This window comes from Eriocheir sinensis, chromosome 4 (genome assembly GCF_024679095.1).
Source record: "Eriocheir sinensis breed Jianghai 21 chromosome 4, ASM2467909v1, whole genome shotgun sequence".
Classification (NCBI taxonomy): domain Eukaryota; kingdom Metazoa; phylum Arthropoda; class Malacostraca; order Decapoda; family Varunidae; genus Eriocheir; species Eriocheir sinensis.
This window is the reverse complement of record NC_066512.1, coordinates 28,673,240-28,695,394: the sequence shown is the minus strand read 5'-3', so window position 1 is coordinate 28,695,394 and position 22,155 is coordinate 28,673,240. Positions and strand designations below refer to the sequence as shown.

At 44.3% G+C, this 22,155-nt stretch overlaps 1 protein-coding gene across 3 annotated transcripts; it reads right to left on the bottom strand.

The window, feature by feature from the left end:
• Positions 1 to 1,154: 1,154 nt before the first annotated feature.
• LOC126982059 (polycomb protein Asx-like) lies at positions 1,155 to 18,587 on the bottom strand. 3 transcript variants are annotated; one of them, XM_050833779.1, is made up of 10 exons: positions 18,470 to 18,587; positions 15,503 to 15,610; positions 13,324 to 13,532; positions 11,815 to 12,469; positions 11,094 to 11,217; positions 9,722 to 9,934; positions 7,859 to 8,009; positions 5,031 to 6,935; positions 3,987 to 4,586; positions 1,155 to 3,727 (listed from the first exon to the last, which is right to left on the bottom strand). In XM_050833779.1, exons 2-10 carry the CDS (start codon positions 15,543 to 15,545, stop codon positions 2,687 to 2,689), a joined length of 4,941 nt encoding a protein of 1,646 aa, XP_050689736.1. In that variant the 5' UTR covers positions 15,546 to 15,610; positions 18,470 to 18,587; the 3' UTR covers positions 1,155 to 2,686. The 3 variants fall into 3 exon arrangements, with proteins under 3 accessions (XP_050689736.1, XP_050689741.1, XP_050689742.1); XM_050833784.1 differs by lacking the exon at positions 18,470 to 18,587 and adding an exon at positions 14,420 to 14,631; XM_050833785.1 differs by lacking the exon at positions 18,470 to 18,587 and having other exon boundaries at positions 15,444 to 15,563.
• Between the last annotated feature and the right edge of the window lie 3,568 nt (positions 18,588 to 22,155).

Genomic DNA, 22,155 nt, shown 5'->3' with positions numbered 1-22,155 from the left:
CTTTTAGTGGTTTCTCTATATAAAGGAATAGAAGGGAAGGAAAGGAAAGGGAAGGAAAGAGTGGAAGGAAAGTAAGGGAGGGGAAGGGAAGTGATTTTTTTTTCTTTTTCTTCCTCCGTTTTCTTCATCTTAATATATTCGGTTTTTTTTCTTCCTCTTTTCAATCCATTTTTTTCATTATTCTTCTATTTTCATATTATTTTCTTCTTTTCATTCTATTTTCTCTTTCCATCCTTCATATTATTATTATTATTATGCTATTCTCCTCCTCCTCCTCCTCCTCCTATTACTACTATACTACTTCTACTACTACTATATACTACTCCTGAAGGCCACCGATCGATACAGGTCGCATAAAACTCCAATTCTAGGACATATACCCCCCCTCCTCCCTCTCTCTTTTCAGTCCCCCCCTTCTCTCTATTATTATTATAGCAAGAAGAGAGAGAGAGAGAGAGAGAGAGAGAGAGAGAGAGAGAGAGAGAGAGAGAGAGAGATTAATTAAGCCACCAATGACTCCTTGACATGCAAATTTTATCTATCAATCTTTTTTTTTCTTATTAATCACTTCTGCCATTTTGTTTGTATGTAGTAATGATAATAATAATAATAATAATAATAATAATAATAATAATAATAATAATAATAATAATAATAATAATAATAATAATAATAATAATAATAATAATAATAATAATAGTAGCTAATGTAACTCCAACACACCACCCTCAAAGCCCACCTTTGCTATTATACATACGATTCATAACTAACTCTTTTGGGTCAATTTTTCATCCTTTTGCTGGAGTGATGCTGCAGGATGATTTCTCTTCCATTTCTACCATATCTTCTTTCTTCGTTTATAGTCCATCTTCTCCATCTTGCTCAATCCAGTGTTAATCCTTCCTCTGTTTCTTACACTTCCAGGTCTTGTGTCACTGCTCCTCTCCATGTTCTCCCTTGTCTCCTTCCAGGTAAGTATACCTCTGAATCCTCCACCATCCTCAGCACTCATCCCTGTCTCTTTTCTCAAATGTCCAAACCATTGCAATCGTCACTGTCTCACTCTCCATTTCTCCCATATCTATTTCTCCTAATACATTCTTTGCACTAAAACTCACACTAAAGCTGCAAAAGGACTGAGTCAAACTAGTGGATGCAAAGTTTCTTTATTTCATCACTAATCACAATATCTTTAGCACATGATACATGCATAAATACCAACAAAGCATTAGTGTCTACGCTTGAAACTCACAAGCCCTTACTTTACAATTTGTACATTATTCTGACAGAAAACAAAAGTGAAGTTTGCAGTATTCACAATTATGAACAGTAACCCAGGGAGAACAGGGTGACGGTGGCCACTTTTCCTTGCGTGAGCTGAACGTGCCCAAGGCTACTTGGAATTGATATTAAACTGATTTACATAATTAGAGAAAATGCATTAATGGCTCCTACCTTTAAATAAATAAAACTTCCGACTTTATACATAAAATAATTATATCCTTATCTTCTCCAACTATGTAATGAACCTGAATAATTAACATTCTTATCTTTAAGGTGATTTTTCAACCGTGTTCATAATTCTGAAAAGAATAAGATTTATGAAAACAAGAGTGCAGCCCTCAACAAGAAAATGTTGCATATCATCAAATCTTGAGTTATTGCTTACAACATGGTAAAGAGTACAAGCAACCAGCTGAGAAACAGGGGATCTAATACTCCACAGGAGTAACATACAGAATCCTTGGTTTTACCCTCCCAAAAACAATACAGTGGTAAAATATCAATGTTCAACACTTGTGACCTGGCTACCAAACAGATCCAAAGGATAACCGAGCCGACTGGAGTCCTCGGGGAATGGTGAGAAGTAAAACACAGACGTGGAAGAACGATTGTGAGTGCCATGTCTCAGTCACTATGGAATGCATATATGTGCATCTCACCTGGTTCACATGCAGGCTACCTGAGCTATCAAGGTGGAAAAGTAATATGCTACACAGCTTTGAGGAAGGAGTCCATTTTCTACAGAAACAAACCACATGTTAAATAAAAGATGTCAGCATCATGACACTACAGGAATCTCTCTCTACTGATTCAAAATACCCTGGACAAACTTACCAATATAGAATTAAGATGGAGAGGAATGTCATTGCTAAACATTGGTACAGCAGGCATTCTGCACAGCACTTCACCAAGTAAAGTTTGGCAGACTCAAAACTCTACCAAAGCATAACACACTCTGGAGGGTATTTCCAATAGGAGCTTTCAACAAATTTTTTTTTTTCATAATAAAACAAATAAATCTGGGATGAGATTTTTGCTCAACATTATTTACCTGAAGATGTATGTCGTTCAGTGTCTGTAACCAAACTGTTAAAAAAAAAAACATTTTATTTAATATAAATGAACCATTTACTCAAATATAAAACTAACCAAGAATATTAGAATTAAATAGAAAAAAATCCTTTCAGTTGACTGTTTCTAGTTAAGCATTCACAGAATGTCTTTATCACTTAAGTAATGTTAATAATTATGTGAGTGGTCCAGAAACCTTCCTGAGTAAAACTTGACACACTATGCAATATGTCAATTTAAAGTTTCAGCATAACTCACTGAAGTCACACCATAGCTCAAACAATTGTTGTGGTAAATAGTGTTCAAGGTAAAGCTGAACACCCTGCAATAACTAACGGATGAGACAGGCCACACAAAGCCTCGCCGGCCCGATGCAGTCGTGGTGGCAGAACGCACCACACTTCATGCATATGATCATGGCCTTCATGTTGCAGGGGCAACCTTCTTCACTTGTATCGTTCTTCACGCTGGAGAACATCTGGTTAACAGGGCCTGTCATGGTCATGCCATTAATGCCTCCGTTGGATGTGGCTTGTTGCATGTTGCCCATGGACAGAACATTACTTCCTGGTTGCATATTCATACTACTGACAGACTGCATAATATTCACATTATTTGAATGTTGAAAGTTATTCACATGTTGCATATTATTCATATGTATATTAGATCTCATATGTGCATTAGAATGCTGGGACAAGGGCTGTTGGGATACTGGCTGCTGCATCTGCTGCTGCTGCATGGGTGACTGTGCCTGCACACAAGGACTACTCAACACTGTGTTGGTGCTTGCTGTGCCGGGGGCCGCTGCCACCCCACTCACACTCACTCCAACAGACACGTTCACGGCAGGTCTTTTCACACTGTTGGCTGTGCTAATGACAAAGGAGTGGTTATTATCAGGAATGCTGACAGAATTATCAGATGAAATTACAAGTGAATCAGATGCCCCAGCCCGTGTTGTGACCAACTGACTGTTGTCACAGCTACTTACACCTGAACTGGGGTCACCTTCGGATAAAAAATGTCCAGCTGAACTGAGAATGCTGGCAGGTGATACCTGAGCACTGCTGGTCTGTACGACAATTCTGGGCCCCACGCTGGATGGTCGGGGAGACAGGGCCACCATGACCCCACTCTTGTCCGGCGGGGCGCTGGCTGCTCTGGGCGGCTGCTGTTGTTGCTGGCCACCACTACCATCAACACCATTGTTACACTCACCATTGGTGTTGGTCCTGCTACCCAGCCTTAACACCTGCAGTCCTGACACAGGCATCCTCACCACGATGGGCCGACCAGATGTTGCGGGGCGGAAAATAGTGATGGGTCTTGAGGAGGCAACAGGAGGAGCCATGCTGCCCTCGACACCCTCAGGCTGAAAGGGAAAGCTATGTTAGTCAAACTCTCTCTCTCTCTCTCTCTCTCTCTCTCTCTCTCTCACACACACACATACCCATGCACATTTTTACACACAAGCATCACCACTATTGGGTTCAGAGTGTGCTCATGGCCCATCTCCATATCTGAAAGCCAGTATTTTCATGAAGTCTGAATATTGTTGCTTCACAACCATTACAGTTCCCCAAGATGAACCATCCAGCAGCAAACAAAGCAGAGGCTGAGAAGGTGGGTACCTGAGAGGCAGCAAGCTGAGGTGTCATCAGCTGGCGGAGCACCAGCGCCCCGGCAGAGGTAGGAACCCCCTGGACTGGTGTCACCGTACCCGAGGTGCTGTCTATGGTGACGGCCACTTGTTTCATGGTGCGCGGGACACTGGTCATTACTTGGGCTGCCTGGACAGGAGTGATGGTGGTGCTACTACTGTTGTTGATAATGTTGTTGTTGCTGCTACTGCTACTGATGTTATTGTTGCTGATGCTAGTGCTGCTGCTGCTATTGGTGGCTACAGCTTTGACCACAGTAAAGGTTTGCAGCTGTGGGGCTGTCTGCATCACTAGATTACTGTTACAATGATTCTGGCCACTACTGATGGGTGTGCTGAGGCCAGAGTTGGTGCTGTTGACAACCAAAGCAGAGTTTACACCAGGGTTATTCAAGGCGGGCTTGACCTCAGCGAGCAGTGATGCCGGGGACTTGAGTTGGGCTTGTAACTGGTCTCGGTTTGGACTGTTGGCGATGACGGCTTGAACTATTTCATACGACCTCTGAATGTTGACCATGCCTGGAGTTCTACTTTTGGTCACCTTCACGATGGTCCCACCTGTCGCCACATTCTGCAGAAGACAAGTTAGTTGGACATTGCTATGTGAATCTCATACACAGTCAGATGAGTTTTAGCATTCAGTTTTATATTCTGACACCAGCAATGGCTTTCTGGTGAATTCCCTTAATTCTTCTCACAAATTTTCCATGAAGAAAATTTTTCTTCTTTTTATGTCTGACAAGCCATCCCATTCCTGTAAGCTGTTTCAAAACCATTAGATGGAGCAAAATGAAGGCTCTAAAAGATGTATTATACCACTATTTCTGCCATTGTCTACAGCTGAAAAATAATGTCCCTTACTGACCATCAGTAGCATTCAGACTGAAGACAACAGTGAACCACAGTTGAAGGAGGAAGCTAGCACCTAGAAGGACCACACACCTGTTACAACAACACATCAACACTACAGAGGTACACACTGATATCGCTAAATCATAATATTCATGTGACTCACCTGTGCCAATGTTTTAACAGCCTTGATCTTTTGAGCTCCACTAACAGCTGAGGTGCAACACAGTGTTTGTACATTGCTCCGTATGGCCTGGCCAATCGAAGCCTCCATCTCTGTTGCCTTGGATGGCCCCGTGACCACGACGGTCTTGGCACCAGCAGGACTAGTGGCCAGCGTCCCGGCCAGGGAGGGGGACACCACCTGCACCACTGGGGACAGCCTCGACGGCGAGGGCGACGGCCCCGGAGACACTCTCATGCCTGGGGAAGTCCTGGACGCTGGAGAGGAGGGGGGCTGGCCAGCAGGTGCAAACGACTGGGATGAAGAGGCAGCAAGCAGCACCGCCGCCGGCTTGCCGGGACACAGGGTCTTGGCCTGAGAGACTACCGGGGAGGCAAGCACTTTTGCACCATTTGGTGAAGTCCGCAAGGACCCAATGACAGTGGTGACAGGAACCTTGGACTGAGGAGTCTCCACAAGGGGGTTCAAGTGAGTGGGTTGTTTCTTTTGAGCAAAGTGTACAGTGTTCCCAGACACCGGAACACTACAGTTTGCCTGATCAGGATTGGTCACACATAGTTTCTTTGAAGGGTTTGACAAAGTGACGGGCATAGGCTCCTTCCTCTTTGAGCTTTCCACTGAGATTCCAGCTTGATCAATGGTCATGATCTGAGTCTGCACTGCATTCTTGTCACTCACAGCTATTACTGAACTGTTCCCAATGGGTAGTGTGTGTAGGCTACTCTTGCTGGGAATCAGCGTCACCGAGCCGGGAGTCACAGCAGCCGAGGATGACACGACACACACGGGACTTGCAATCACCGAGGAGGAGACGGGAAGTAGCACGGCCGAGGGGGAGGACAGGGAGCTGGACAGTGCTGAAGAGGAGTCGGGCTGGTATGCAGATGCTGATGATGCCGATGATGATGCTAATGAAAATAATAATAAAGGTGATGCTGGGACTGATGCAGCTGCTACTGATGACGCTGATGACGAGGAAGAGGAGAAGGAGGAGGAAGAAACCGTTGCTGTTGCTGTTGTTGCTAATATTGATGCTGTTGCTGCTGTTGTTGATGAGGATGTGGAAAATGATGATGATGATGATAGTACAGGATGACATATCAGCGATGCCTCTAACAACCCTGCTGATGACAGAACAGGCTCAGGAAGCACTACAGAGGACCCCAGAGCAGCCCCTGATGATGATGGTAATAACAGCGAGGATGCGGATGACGACGACGACGATGAAGATGATGAAGGCGATGATGACGATAATGACTGTGATGATAAAGAAGCGATGACAGAACTGGGCATGCACGAGGAGGAGGAGACTGACACCACCGCTGCCGACGAGAGCGCCAGAGTGGGGGTCAGAGAGGATAGGCTTGGTGGCACTGATGACGATGACGATGATGATGCAGGCGACAGAGTGATGGAAGAAGGGAAGGAGGTGGCGATGAATGGAGATGCAGGTGAAGAGGAGGAGCGTGCGACAACAGAACGGGGAAGGAACTGGGGGGAGGAGGACGAGGATGAGGAGGAGGATGAAGAGGAGGAGGAAGAAGATGAGGAGGAGGAGGAGCTTCTCGCGATGGAAGACAGCACCAAAGGACCAGTCGAAGAAACTCTAAGCTCCGACAGAGCCTTGTTTTGCCTGAGAGCTCTTCTGGCGGCCCTTCTCTCGGCCCTCCGCTGGTCCCGGCTGGCGATGTGCTTGACGACCTTGGATAGCTGGTGTATATGGGCCGGTGTGAAGGTGGACGTGAAGGCCGGGGAGGTGCATGAGAGGTCAGGGGGGGAGGCGGGGAATGTGTCACCCGAGGGGGAGGAGGGGCTGCTCATGCTCCCCTCCCCTTCCAGGCTGCACCAGGGCTGTTTGACTCCCCACAGTGGCTCAAAGTGGGCAACCTGTAGACACATAATTTATTAATATAGGACCAACCTCAAGACACACAGGTCTATTCTCAGATGCTTCCGCCTCTCACATCCACTATTTCCAAAAGCCAGAAAGATCAATTGGGTTGTGCTGAGTATTGTTCAAAGGAAGGGTCAGACTACAACCAGGGTCATAAAACTACTACCCCTGGGAATGCCCACAACTCCTATGAAAGCCTTGTCAGTTATGTATGTTTGGGCGCTGAAATGTTTAAGAATATGGCACACACAATTTGCCAATATATGGGAAACCTGAGGACACAGGTGATAATTATTTGGGCAAACAGAGGACACATAGTTGAAAAATATATACCCAACCTCAAGACAGTTTGTTAATATATGGGCAACCTGAGGAAACAGTTGCTAAATACATAAGCAGCCTCAAGACACACTGTTCAGATCTATTATCATGTCTGAGTTGTGTTATTTTCTTTCTCTATTACACAGCAACCTAGACACAAGGTTCGTTAATATACCTATCACTGTGTTTGTGTTGCTCTCTCTCTCTCTCTCGTGCATTACACAGGATAATATAATACTTTTTTTAGGGCCACATAAAATCAGTCCGGTGGGGAAGTGGCTAAGAGATGTGGTTTGAAAGAGATACAGGAGAGAGTGAGACTGAGAAGGCTGCAATGGTTCAGACATGTGAGAAGAGAGACAGCGGGTGGAGTGCTGAGCTTGGTGGAGGATATGGAGGTACCAGGAAGGAGACCAGTTGGAAAATCGAGGCGAACATGGAAAGGAACAGCAGAACAAGACTTATAAGTGTTAGAAATTGAGGAAGGATTAGCACTGGACCGAGCAAGATGTAGGAGGATCATTGCAAGAAGAGGGACTATAAAAGAAGAAAATATAATATCATGTATAAAAGGTCAAATGGCATAATCCTTTACCTTCCAAGGGTCTAGCTTTGTGCGTTCCTTCTCGGCCTCGACTTTCAGCTTGATTTGATTATCATGCGTAAACTCTCCCTCCCCGAGACGACACCGCCAGGACTCGCACGCCCGGCCAAAGAACTCATTGTTGAGGCTGGTGGTCGAAAGTCTGGAAGTGTGAGAAAAACGTCTTAAAATAAAATAAAAAAATAATAAATAAATAAAAAGTTTGGTAATAAGCAGGAGAAAATCTGGAAGGACATGAGAAAAATGTTTTATAAAGGAAAAAAAACAAAAAGTAATCTGCAGCTAAGACTATTTTGTTGTTGTTTTTGTTTTTTCACCTTGAGCTGCCTCCCATGCTGTAAGGGAATATAAAAAGTGGTAGTAGTAATAGTTGTACTAGTAGCAGAAGCAGCAGCAGCAGCATTAGTAGTAGTAGTAGTAGTAGTAGTAGTTGCTATAGGTAGTCAGAGTCGTAATTGTAGTTGTAGTAGTAGTAAATGTAGTAGTTGTAGTAGTACTAATAAAAAATAATACAGTAAACCCTCAATATAATGGACTAATTGGGGGGGAACTTAGCCTGTTAATGCCGTAAGTCCGTTATAAGTGGCGGAAAATCTAAAACACTTATAATAATACCGACGAACCTAATAAACGTAGATATATATTTCTTTTTATTGTGTATGTTGTATGCACGTTGTCTGCATAGCCGCACAGCAAACTTGGCAATGCACTGAGGCCGTCAGGTTGGCAGTGGGGCTCTACGGGGGGCCATATATTTACGGGTATAGGTATAATTTTACAAGTTCACCTATCTCGCACTGGCAGACGGAATGGTGTTTTTTTGTTTTGTTTTGGTAGTTTTTGATGTGTTATGAAATAATCTGCAAGCTGTTTCTGTTGCAAATCATTAGATCACTAAATGATTGACCTTTCGATGCTTGATGTGCACATGCCGCCGCCCGCCGCTGCAGCTGCAAAATAGCTCGCAGAGAGAGGTTAAACTAGCTTATTGTTTCTATATCTCATTCACTGCTCACAGAGATCACAAGTGGACAAACTAGAACAAAACCAGGCAAATTAATGTTTTTCCTGTTCTGTATTTCCCCAGTGCGCATGCATGGTGGACAGCAGAGCGACTTATTTCTGTGAGGAGGTATTTCTCGCAACACCGACCGGTGTAATGGGCCACCCCCGCCGCCATCCTGGCCCATCTTGCGGTTCGTATTTCCACCGCCCCACCCCGCATGCCGAATAAATTTAAACTAACGAAACCTAACTTAACCCTTTCATTGCTAAACGCTCCCAGCGAGCGTTGGTGTATTTGGTTTTTAGCTGTGATGAATAGTTTTTGAGATACAGAGGTTAAAAGAGACCCCCCATTGGGCTGCCTGACTGCACCTGAGGGGATAGTCATGTCTCGCACCACGAGCAAAGAGAGGGTTAAACCTAACCTAACCTACGTAACGGGCGACCCCTTTAAGCTGTGTCAGTACCGACACTCACAAACACTTGGCTATTTTCCATTATATTTACGTCCCCTGGATCGATGCATAAGACTTTCTTGTGGTGTAAATACGTTCTTTATTTGAATGGAAACCACAAGGAGAAAAATATTTCATCAAGTGGGCTGAAAAGACTACGATAACCAAAGGATGGGGCAGCAGATAAAGGGAGGAGGGTGAGGTGGCTAGCAGACGCTGCTGTAGTTACCGGGCGTGGTTTAGTCAAATTCTCAGCGGGTCCCCGTGGATTTCTGACCCTATGACCTTGTCCATTATATCCAAAATCCATTATAACAGGGTCCATTATAACGAGGGTTTACTGTATAAATAAAATAAAATAAAATAAGAACAATAAAAACTGCCTTGCTCTCACTTGAAGGCATCGTCGGGCCCCACGGCTTGGTCCACCAGGGGCAGGAGCTGGATGAGGCGGTGCTGGTATGCCGGCGGTAGGGTGCTGAAAGTGTGCTTGTTGAGGATGGCCCGCACGTTGACGCCGGCCAGGATGGAGTCCGGCGTCTCCAGGTCCACATTTCCCTCTTTAGTCTGGGCCAGCTGGGCCGCTGCTGAGAGCTTGCGCTGCGACCTGGACACAGAGACATGGTTATTAACTTATTACTTTATGTATACTGTACAGAAAATAAAGGCAGCTCAGGGGCATGAAAAACAGCAGAAAAGAATAAAAAGGACGTCTGCATAAACCACAACAGGGATGAGGATGAGATGGGCAGAATTAGTGTAGTAAATCAGCAGAGTTTGTGTTAGGACCTGGAAGTAGAACCCTGATTTTTATATATAGAGAAAAGGAAGCAGCTAAAGAGCACCAAAAAATTGAGGAATAAAAGACAGCAGAATGAAGAGGATGTCTGCATAAAACATAACAATGACAAGAAGTAGAGTATGGTAAATCAGCTTGGTGTTTGTTTCGGGTCCTAGAAACAGTCATGATTGTTTTTATATATACAGAAAGAGAAGAAGCACAGGGGCACAATATGGAAGTGGACAGCAGAGTAAAGTTAAGAGTATGGTAAATCAGCTCAGTGAAGAGAGCATCTGCAAAATTAGTGCATGGTAAACCAGCTATATACATAATAAGACATCAACATATTAACCCGGCAGTAGCGACGGGCCAAATTTGTGGCTTTACCGTGTACCAGCGGCGGGCCAAATTTTTGCCATGATATAATCCCCCCAAAAATAGATGATGCATAAACTGATCACAAATGCATTGATATATACCGTACTATGAAATGGTTTGTGTGAATGATGATTTTTTTCTCATAATTTTGCTTAGAGGGGCCTTTAAGACACATGATCCCTGCAGCTACTGGGTTAAGTAAGAGAAATATAAGTGGAAGGTAGAGCACAATTAGACTATGGAAAATCAAATGAGTGAAGAGGAAATCTATTTATATGGTAAAAGGGTATAAAGAGGAGGAGGAGGAGGAGGAGGGGGAGGCAGGTAATATCAAAGTAAAGTTAATAAGATGATTGTGGAGTACAATGAGAGTAATGGTTGGTCAGATGAATGAAGAGGATGCTAATTAGACATCTGCATATAATTTAACAATAGTAAATAGTGAGGTAAAATCAATCAGTTATGAACCTCTCTTTTGGCCACTCTCTACTACTATACTTTCTTATAGGATCAGTGCTTTTTTATTTTCATATACTTTTGCCCTAGAGCTGCTTCCTTTACGGTAAATAAATAAAAAAATAAAGAGTACGGCAAAGGTCAAACCCACCTTTTGCGAGGCTTGAAACCTGGGATGCCGGCAAGGTAAGTCTGCATGGTGGTCATGGAAGGGGAGGAGGCGTCGCGCGATGACGGGGACGACTGGCAGGCCGGGATGCGCACCACTCGGGAAGCTGCACAAAGGGAACATACATAAATAGACATCTCCTTATTTGTACGCATACCAAGAATAATAACTAAACTAAATAAATAATGTGAACTACCCTGGAAAATTGAGAATATATGGAAACTACAAGAGACCAATCAGACTACTAGATATGTAGCTCTTGAAAACTAATTGTGCCTCATCGTATTTCTTATATCCATTATATTCGGGGAGGCAGCGGCCAAGTGGTCAGTGTGCAGGCATGGTGAGCTTGAGGACCTAGGTTCAAGTCCCACTGATGCATGCTGACAATTTTCAACCATCGCCGAGTGGCGGAAGATTACCAACATGCTGCCCAGATCTTCAATCAACCCTAACTTCAGCATCTTCAGTCAAGAGGAGCACCAGGGGGCAGCATGGGTCAAGCAAGTCATACCTCACGGCAGCCACTATAAATAAAATTAGCCTGCGACATTAATGGGTTGGAGTGATCCAAGAGACCCCTCAAGAGAGCCTACAGGCACTATAGGCAGCACCTAAAAAAAATAAAAAAATAAAAAATAAATAAAAAACAGAAAATCTAGCCTCCCCAATGTATGTAAAGGATATACAAGTGTGGACTCACCTTGCATGCCTGAGGTCATGTTGGGGAAAGCACCGCCCTGGGTCATGCCGGTCAAATACGGGGAACCAGAGCTGGGGTGGCTGAGTCCACTCGTCGCTGCGTTGTTAGCTATCCGAGAGCTGACCCTCGTTCCCAGCACTGGGTGATAAGAACTCGACAGGCAAGTTTTGCTGCTGAGTCTTGTTCCGGACAGCTGGTTGGGCGAGTGTGCCATTTTGTTACTTATTCTGCATATGGGAGGCGAGGGGGTGGTGGAGGCCGAGGCCGGGCACGCTTCGGAGAGCTGAGGTAACAGTGCCGGCACCGTGGACGAGCCGCTGCATAAGGTGTTGCCCGTGGTGTTTGCTGCTGTCACGGCGGAGGTTGTCAGTGTGATGACGGTGGTGGTGGTAGTGGTGGTGGTGGAGGAGGTTGTGATGGTGGTGGTGGTGGGAGGTGTGGTGGTGGTGGTGGTGGTGGTGGCGGGCTGGACTGGCTGGGAAGCGGCAGGGTTTGGGGAGGTGGCGGCCACAGTCTTCATGGTGACGCGTGTGATTGGTGGGGAATTGCCGGCGGCGATGGAGGTGTTGCGACGCCGTCTCCGGGCCTGCTGGCGGAGGGCGTGCTTCCCAGCAGCTCCGTGGTAGGACACGCGGCGCACCACCGCACCATTCACCTGCACAGCACAAGGAAGGGATCATTAATTATTAACCTAATGTCATGCTATCTTTGTATGAAGTTCTAAATAATGCTAAGTTTTGAGTTCTTGAGTACATAGCTAAACTTATAACCTGCACAGTACATGGAAGGGATCATTAATTAACAACTCAATGTCATGCTGTCCTTGTATAAAGTTCTAAATACTACTAAGCTTTGAGTTCTTGATGACACAACTAACACACAACTTAACACCAAATTTGTGTGGTGTCCACAACCTTCCTTCCAGTGTGTTCCCTCCTTCCTGTTGCTTAACTCTTTTGCTCACAGCAGGAATCTTTTCCCTTAGCCATAAAGCCTTTGGTCCATCTTTACTCTTCACGCCCCCTTTGCATATTAGCCCGTGCTCTTGTTAAGATAAATATTTCAACAATAGATATTCCACCTTTTCCCCCCCCCCCAAGGCTCACACCCCTCTGGACATTACCAACACTCCCCCGGTTTAACCCCTTCAACACGAGGACGCTTATACTGCGTCCTTGCATGCCCCGTACCATATCCGAGGATGAGCATACTGCATCCTGGCTCACTTTAGCCAATATACAAGTTATTTTATCTCTATATTTATGCTTACATCTCAAAATTATCAATTAATTTATGTTTCTGTATGTGCACCATTTAATTCTACATATTTTCATATATAATACATGATGATTATGTTGAGTGTATAGCTGAAAACGTTATATTCAATAGCGACATTTGAAATTTGCTGTGTGTGGCGATCTCAGATACGGCGCGGGGCGCTGTTTTGGCCCGGCCGTAGTGAAGGGGTTAAGAGGCACTGATCTAAATGCATGTAAGAGGCAGCCTCACCTTGTGTGTGATGCCCGGCGAGAGGTCTGGGGGGTCAGGGGGCACCGCCACGGCTGTGTCCTCGCCGTGGGGCGGCAGCTCCAGCAGCTGGCTGATGCTGGTGCTCAAGGCAACATGCTCATCCTCCAGGCCGCCGCACATCTCGTCTCCCCTCCCTCCGGCGGCTGTGTCCATCGGTTCATCCCCCATTTGGTCTGCCTCTTCGTCTTCTGAAGTAAGGGAACAACACTCCTCACTTCATTACACTGGCTGGCTGTGGCTACTATGATATGACTCATTATACTTGAGGTTCAGTGAAAAAAGGAGATGAAAATGAATATAACAAAACTAGCCCATATGGGGTTGAGGCATTACTGTGATTGTCAAGGTGAGGAAGTTACTAAAAAAATCATCAATATTACTTAAGGTTTTGAGTAACCTTCCTATCAAAGGTGACATAAGCAACCTCAGCTAACGAGCGATGACTCCAGGACAGGGGCATGACTTAGGGAACTAACTGTCTAGCTGTTAGTGAAGTCAGAGCTGCACTACATGAAATCAGTGTGTCTGTGCTCAAAGTGAAGAGGATGATCATATAAGCAAGTTCTATAAGTAATAAAGCTTAGGGAACTAACTGGCTAACCGTGAGTGGTCAGAGCCGCTTTACGTGAGATCAGTCTGTCTCTGCTCAAAGTGAAGAGTAGCTGTGAATATAGATGCTGGGATAAGGCTTTGTAATACCTCCCACTCAACTATGGTTCTTGATTGTAGTAAGTTCTATAAGTAAGTATATATAGCTTAGGGAACTAACTGGCTAACCATGAGTGTGGTCAGAGCTGCACTACATGAGATCAGTCTTCGTGTGTGTTGGGACAAGGCTTTGCAATGCCTCGCACTCAACTATGATTCTTAATTTTAGTTGAGTTCTATAAGTAAGTACGTATATATACTGTATTTTGCAGCGCGTAACGTGCACCTTTTTCACTTAAAAAATGCCTGAAAGTTTACCCCTGCATGGTATATGCCGAAGGGACAAATTTTTATTGGTTATTTTTTCTAATTTGGAGTTTTTAAGGGTCTTTTATTATGTCTTGTCCAATAACAACTGTAAACTTACTTGTATTATTCTTTATGATCCTTCGTAGTCCATAGCTGTCTTATAATATGTTACCATAGAATACAGGATGATCAAATAACCAGTATAAAAAAAATAAAAAAAATGAAATTGGTGGAGGATTGCCATCCCACTTCTCCGCCGACCCGACCCGGCTGCCATTTGCATTGTTTTGTTTGACAGAGGAGCACTGTTGCCAATTCGAGCAGTACAAGCTACATAAAAAAAGTCATATTGGAAAAAAAATATCCATGTGTTCATTATTTATTATTAATATTACTATATTAAGTGCAAATAATAATGCTTTGATTCATGTATTCATATATTTATCGCAACACCAGCCCAACCCCCATTTTCATTGCTTTACTCAAGGACACGTCAATTCAAGCAGTACAGGCTACACCAAAAATATATAAATTTCGGAAAACTGTACATCATCAATGTTCTTTAACCGTACATATATCTCAGCATTTTAAGAACTTTTTTTCTCAAAAATTATTGTCTTAAAGTTTGGGGTGCGCGTTATATGCCGGAGCATGTTATACGCCGCAAAATACAGTAGCTTAGGAAACTAACTGACTGGCTGTGAGTGTAGTTGAACCTGCACTACATGAGACATGAGATCAATCTGTCTGTGCTCAAAGAGATGATTAGATATTGATGTAGATGTGTTTGGATAAAGCTTTGTAGTGTCTCCCACTCAACTATGGTTTTTGATTGTAGCAAGTTCGATAATTAAGTATATATAGCTTCGGGAGGGAGATAGAGAAGGTAGAAATGGTTTGGGCATGTGAGAATAGAGACAAAGGGCAGAGTGCTGCGGATGATGGAGGGAATGTGGGTGCCTGGAAGGGGGTCGGTTGGCAGACCAAGGAGAACATGGAGAGGAACAGTGACACAAGACTTGCAAGTGTTAGAAATAGAGGAAGGATTAACAGCAAGATGGAGGAGGATCATCGCAAGTCTGACCCCGAGAATGGGAGAAGACGAACTATAAATGAAGATACCTATAGCTTTGGGAACTAACTGGCTGGCCGTAAGTGTAGTCCGAGCTGCACTACATGAGGTCAGTCTGTCTGTGCTCACCGTGAAGAGGATGATCCAAGACAGGTACAGTTAGTGTCTCCATGTGGCAACATTAACAAAGCTACAGTCTTCCCAAACCACCATAGTACTCTTCAAATGCTTCTTCACCTGCAAAAAATATCAGAAACCAAAATTAATGACATGCATAAAACAATGAACAACTCATTAACTAAACATTCACACCATTAGGACTCACTAATAATAATGACAAGCCTAAAACAACAAAAAATACATTAAATAAAGGTCATATACCCAAACCTTTCTGATCTGAACTTTATGAATAGTCTAACAGCTGTCTGGATGTGTAGCAAAATTCATTAATGTAAGTCAAACAAGCTGGCAAATACAACACCAAGAAAATAATCATTTGCACTAAGATCTGTTGTACTGTTGAATGGCTTAAATGAGGATACAGTTTTATCCAAGAACCTCACATGCTTTAGAGCTATCTGGGCATGTGGTAAAACTGATCACCGTTAGGAGGCCAATACAACACCGATAGAGGTTTTGTCCGGGCCAAGATCTGTTACAGTATGGAATATTTAAAGGAGGAAATAGTTTCATCCAAGAGCATAAGGTCTCTCAAGAGAAGGCTGGATAAATTCTGGGAGGCAGAAAGAGTTACATATATGAAGACTTCACCGCCAATGTATTCTGCCACACCACACACACACTAACACTACTGAGGAGGCACTTTAAGCCCTGGGTCTACCCAAGCAATGTGATCAATTTTTCACGACTTTTTTTTTTTTTTTTTTTTTTTTTCATCAAAGGATGCGGCTCAAGGGCAACAAAAACAGTACAAAAAAAGGCCCACATCTTGCCGCTCCCACAAAAGTAAGAAGTAAAGAGCAGCCAAAAGAGAGGTCAATTTCGGGTGGAGAGGTGTCTTGATACACTCATCTTGAAAGAGGTCAAGTCATAGGCAGGAGGAAATACAGATGAAGTTCCAAAGTTTACCAGTGAAGGGGATGAAAGAATGGAGATGCTTGTTATCTTGCATAAGGGGTTTGGACAGTGTAGGGATGAGCATGAGAAGAAAGTCGTGAGCAGCGGGGCCGCGGGAGGGGGGGAGGCATGCAGTTAGCAAGTTCAGAAGAGCAGTCAGCATGAAAATATCGATAGAAGATAGAAAGAGAAGCAACATGGCGGTGGAATTTAAGAGGTAGAAGGCTGTCAGTAAGAGGAGGAGAGCTGATGAGACGAAGAGCCTTTGACTCCACTCTGTCTAGAAGAGCTGAGTGAGTGGAGCCCTCCCATACGTGAGATGCATACTCCATACGGGACTCAGACAGCAGCTTCCTACCCATCCCACCCACTGCAACCTCCTCCCTCCCCCAAGCCCCTCCACCAAAGAGGTTAACAAGGCATGTCAACTGCTTAATCCCATCAGGGCTAGCAGAGATATGAGAATAGCACCATTCCCACCACAGTGAACATCGTCAACATGCCCTCCCCCTCGTAGACGTAGCTGGCCTACACCTGACAATACATATTTGCCCCTTGCCCCTTGCTTCCCCTTAGTCTAGGCTACTTAAGTCTTGCTTTTTACCTTATGATTTGTAATGTGCTCTGTACGTTTGTATATTTTCAGCTGCAAGGCTACCTTTCATCCTCAAAAAAACATTTATTATTATTATTGATAATAATATTATCACTATTAATTTGGGCCTGACTCAGCCCACTGTCATGGCTGACTCAACCCATTATCTTTTGTTAGATTTTTTAAGTTCCACTGATTACTAAAAAGACGTGTGAAACACTTAGCACTAAGCCATTGCTGTCAATGGCACAGACAAGGCTACCCCATCTCCATATTCCCCCAAGTGAATATTGAGGTTGATATCTTACAAGGAATCGTCATGACTCATTTCATGCCTGTGTTTCTGCAATAAACATCAAGGCTGCCAGGACTGAAATATTCCTCTTCACTTCCATACCTCCACTCACACATACCATTTAAAACTTTCCTTTCCTCTTGTCTTTTTGTCTGTCTACACTTTTTAACTGTCTGTCTGTCTGTCTGCCTCTGCATCTGCAGTAAAATATATAAGGTAAATGAGTATTTCAGATTATAACTATTATTCTATTGAAATAAGAGGAAGGAGAAAACTGAAATTAATAAAATGGGTAAGATAATATGTTTTGATGTCCTACATGTTTGACCCTTGTTATTTACAGGTACAGGTGACTATATTACAGGTTATTCACACAAGTCTTCCCCTCCCACCACCCACACCCACTACCCACCACCCAAACCCACCACACCCACTTATAACACCCACCCACAGCTTAGAAATACACAAAACACCACCGTGTATGACCCTCAATACACCCTACACGTTAAAAATGACTACCGTAAATACATCCATAACAGGTCATTCATAGAGGCCTTCCCCACCCACCACACCCACTTATAACACCCACGGACATGACCTCAACCACACCCACAGCTTAGAAATACACAAACCACCTCCCTGTATGACCCCCCACACACACCCTACCTGTCAAATACGAGACAACAGACCCGTCATCACAGGTCATTCATACAAGCCTTTCCACCCACCACACTGCCTATAACACCCACCCACATGACCTCTGCCACACCCACACCACAATTAAACCCCTAAAACCTCTTAATACCACCCGCCTTCCACCTTACATGTCAAATACGAGTGCCTACACCCATAAATCACAGGTCATTCATACAGGCCTTTCCCACCCACCTCACCACACACCCACATGACCCCTACCACACCCAAACCACGATTAAACCCCTAAAACCCCTTAATACTACCCCTTTCCCACCTTACAGCTGTTTATAGTAACCCCACACAGCCTCACACACACTCGGCCTAGAAACGCCCATTCATCACCCTCCCCCGCCCTTATTTGCCATGTGGGGGCGGTGACAATCGAGCCAAGAGCATGTCCGTGGCCGTGCGTACGTGGGGGCATGGCACGTACTTGCGGCATAACAGACACAGAGGCTCCAGGGCGAAAATAAAGCCACCTGGGTCTAGTCGGGAAGATCCGCAGCCATTGTTGATGCGTTTGGGAATGAGCTTGTCCGCCCGGCCGCCAGGGGGGACAAAGGGAACAGAGGAAGGCCTACAAGCGGGGTTAATAGGCCTCTCAGGCTTGGAATAAAGGGATAAGGCTGGTTTTTCTCCTTTTCCCGGCTGTTTAAGTTAGAGGAGTGTGGTAACTGGGGGTCAATGGCAGCAGAAGAAGGGCCGTAAGCGTGGGTATCATGGTTGGTAGGTCTATCTATTCCTGGACGCTTTCATCCTTCACAGTTACTATTTCCAAAGGCCAAAAAAATAGGGTAAATGCGTTTTCATAACTGCTTTTTCACGTTCATGGTACAGAAGAAGGATCAAACTACCACCAGGGTCAGAAAAGTACCCCTGGAAAGGCCCACAACTCCTACGAAAGCATTAAGTCATATGTGTGTAACTACTCTGGACGCTTTCGACTCACACATCAACCATTTATTCAGGCTATTATAAGAAGCTAAATGCGTTCTACTGACTGCTTTTTCACGTTTATGGTTTAGAAGGGTCAAACTATCAACAGGGTCAGAAAAGTACCCCTGGAAAGGCCCATATAACTCCTACGAAAGCCTTGTCAAATGTGTGTAGCCGGCCCATTCTCGTACACATCTACTATATTTCTAAAGGCCCAAAAACGAGGCTGAATGCGTTCTCCTGGCCTTTTTTTCACGTTTATAGTATAGAAGCCTCGCCAAACTACCATCAGGGTCAGAAAAGTACCCCTGGAAAGGCCCATAACTCCTACGAAAGCCTTGTCAAATGTGTGTAATCTTCGACGCCTTCGACTCCCACATCAACCATTTCTTCTGGCCAAAAAAAAGAGGTTAAATGTGTTCTAATGACTGTTTTTCACGTTCATGGTACAGAAGAAGGGTCAAACTACCACCAGGGTCAGGAGAGTAACCATGGAAAGGCTCACAACTCCTATGAAAGCCTAGTCAAATGTGTGTGCTTAGGCGACGAATGTTTATAATAATCTGTTTTCTTTAGGGATTGATATAAGAAAGAGTTCGTTTTTCTATATTGTGTGTTTCTATCTGCCATACCAACTGCCTGAGGATCGGCTCCCTCCGCATACACTTAATTAACCTTCTTTTTGAGTGTTGTTATTATTGTTATTACCAATGAGACACATGAAAGGGCATCAAAGGGAAATAAAAAGAGCGATACAGGCCCAAATAGTTCCCTCTTGCCTGTTAGCTCCATCTCCAGCATCCTTTCATCTCCCGGTCTACCCATGCAGCATCTCTCACATATCCAAAATATTATAATCTTGACTCCCTCTACTGCATCCTCGTTGTTAATCCTCCTTTTCTGCTTTCCTCGTTCCTCTTGCCTGGCAGTTCCATCTCCAGCATCACTCCATCTAATCTACCCAGGATCTCTCCTTCGCACATGTCCAAAGCATCATAATCTCAACTTCCAGAGCCTCCCTCTTATATGCGCATTCCTAATTCTCCTTTTTGACTTTCCTCTTTTCCTCTTGCCTGTTATCTCCAGTAGCCTTCCCTCTCCTGATATACCCAGCATCTCTCCCTCGCACATGTGAAAAACATTATAATCTTGATTCCCTCTAATATACCCATTCCTAATTCTCCTTTTTGACATTCCCCGTTTCCCCTTGCCTGTTAATTTAGTTCCATCTGCAGCATCCTTCCTTCTTCTATTCTACCCAGCATCTCTCCTTAGCATATTTCCACAGCACAATAATCTTGACTCCCTCTAATAAAGCCATTCCAAATTCTCATTTTTGACTAACACTCTTTTCCTCTTGCCTGTTAGCTCCATATCCGGCATCCTTCCTTTTCATCAATCCTTCGCACGTGTCCAAAAACATTATAATCTTGACTCCTTACCTTCCTTGCCCGACCTATACGGGCTGTCCTAATATACACTTATGCCTGATCAAGTATATCTCTTCGTCACTCCTAACGTATATATACAATCTTTTAGCATCTTCAGTTCTTCCACCTCCAGCTCCGCCTTCTACTGTCTGTTCGTCCGTGATACAGCCTGCGACCCATCCAACATACATCTGGTTTCTGTCCTCTTGCCAACCTCACCTTTCCCTCCTGCTCACGTCTCCTGTTCACGCCTGCTGCCGCTGCAAATCCCTCCTGAGACTCTTCGGTCGGTATTCTCAAACGCTTCCGCCTCTCACGTAAACAATTTCCCATGGCCAAAAGGAGATCAATCGGGCTTTAATGAGTGTTTATTTAGGTTACTGGTATACAGAGAAAGGGTCAAACTACCAGCACGGTCATAACGCTACCTGTGGAAATGCTCAAAGCTCCTACGAAACCCTGGTCGAATGTGTAGGTAAACTTAGGCGTCGAAATGTTTGAGAATATGATTGGTATTATAAGACACATTCGCTTATCACATTAACAATTTCTAAAGGTTAAAGCGGGGTCAGTCGGGTTCTAATGAGTGTTTCCTTAGGTTCACGACACAGAAAGAGGGTCAAACTAACACCAGGGTCATAAAACTACTCCTGGAAATGCCCACAACTCCTACGAAAGCCTTGTCAAATATGAGTTCTTGGCCGCGCGAAATGTCTTATAATACGACCTTATGACTCTTCGTCCACTCAACCCTGCGTGACCCCGCTTCTGCACTCCCTCTCACTTCGAGCAGTTGACCTCACGTACATAAACTCATCCGCCTTCGCCCCCTCAACGTCCCGCTTACCTCATTACAAAGTAGCTATACCTGTATTTCATTTGGCTCTGACCAACTTTCATTCGTCTTCTCTCTCATAAAGATCTCTATAGGACTCCTTCATGCTCTCCCCAACCTGCTCTCAACGCTCATCTCTAATCCCAATGCAATCCGCGAATTTTATAGTCCAAGTATAATCCTGCTAACTCTCACCTGTCTATCACAAGGAGAGTGCTCAGAGATGTTCCTCGTTGATCTAATCCCTTCTCCTCTACCTTGTTACCATTTGTTACTCCTTTACTAAACCTGGCCATGATCACACTTTCTTTTTTTACGGTAAGGGAGGCAGCTCAAGGGCAAGAAAGAAAATAACAGGAACAAAAAGGCCCGCTATGTACGCTGCTCCAACAAAAGAAAACAGAACGAGAAGTCAATATCGAGTGCCTTCATAAATATAGCCTACCAGTCTTGCACCACGCTTACTTCTCTGTTATTATAAGTTCAAATAAGAGAACAGTAGTGAATGCAAATAAATGAACAATGTGCTCGTGGTGATGTGGGTAGGTACTGTAAATCATGTAGTGTGTAATGCATTCAGTGTGCCTCATAAACATCTGTATTTCTTCTTGTTCTGTGACTTTCCTTCGCCACCTCTCTAATAAAGACCTCCACTCCTTCAGGCTCTCCTCAACCTCACTCTACCCTCACTCTTCCCTCCTACACTCTCTACCCTCACAGCAGATCCCAATATCATCCACGAATATCATGTAGCCTAGTCCACGGAGAATCCTGCCCCTAATGTAAGCAACAGAGTCTACTCCCTACACTCTCTACCCTCACAGCAGATCCCAATATCATCCACGAATATCATGTAGCCTAGTCCACGGAGAATCCTGCCCCTAAAGGAAGCAAAAGAGTCTACAATTCATCAGCATC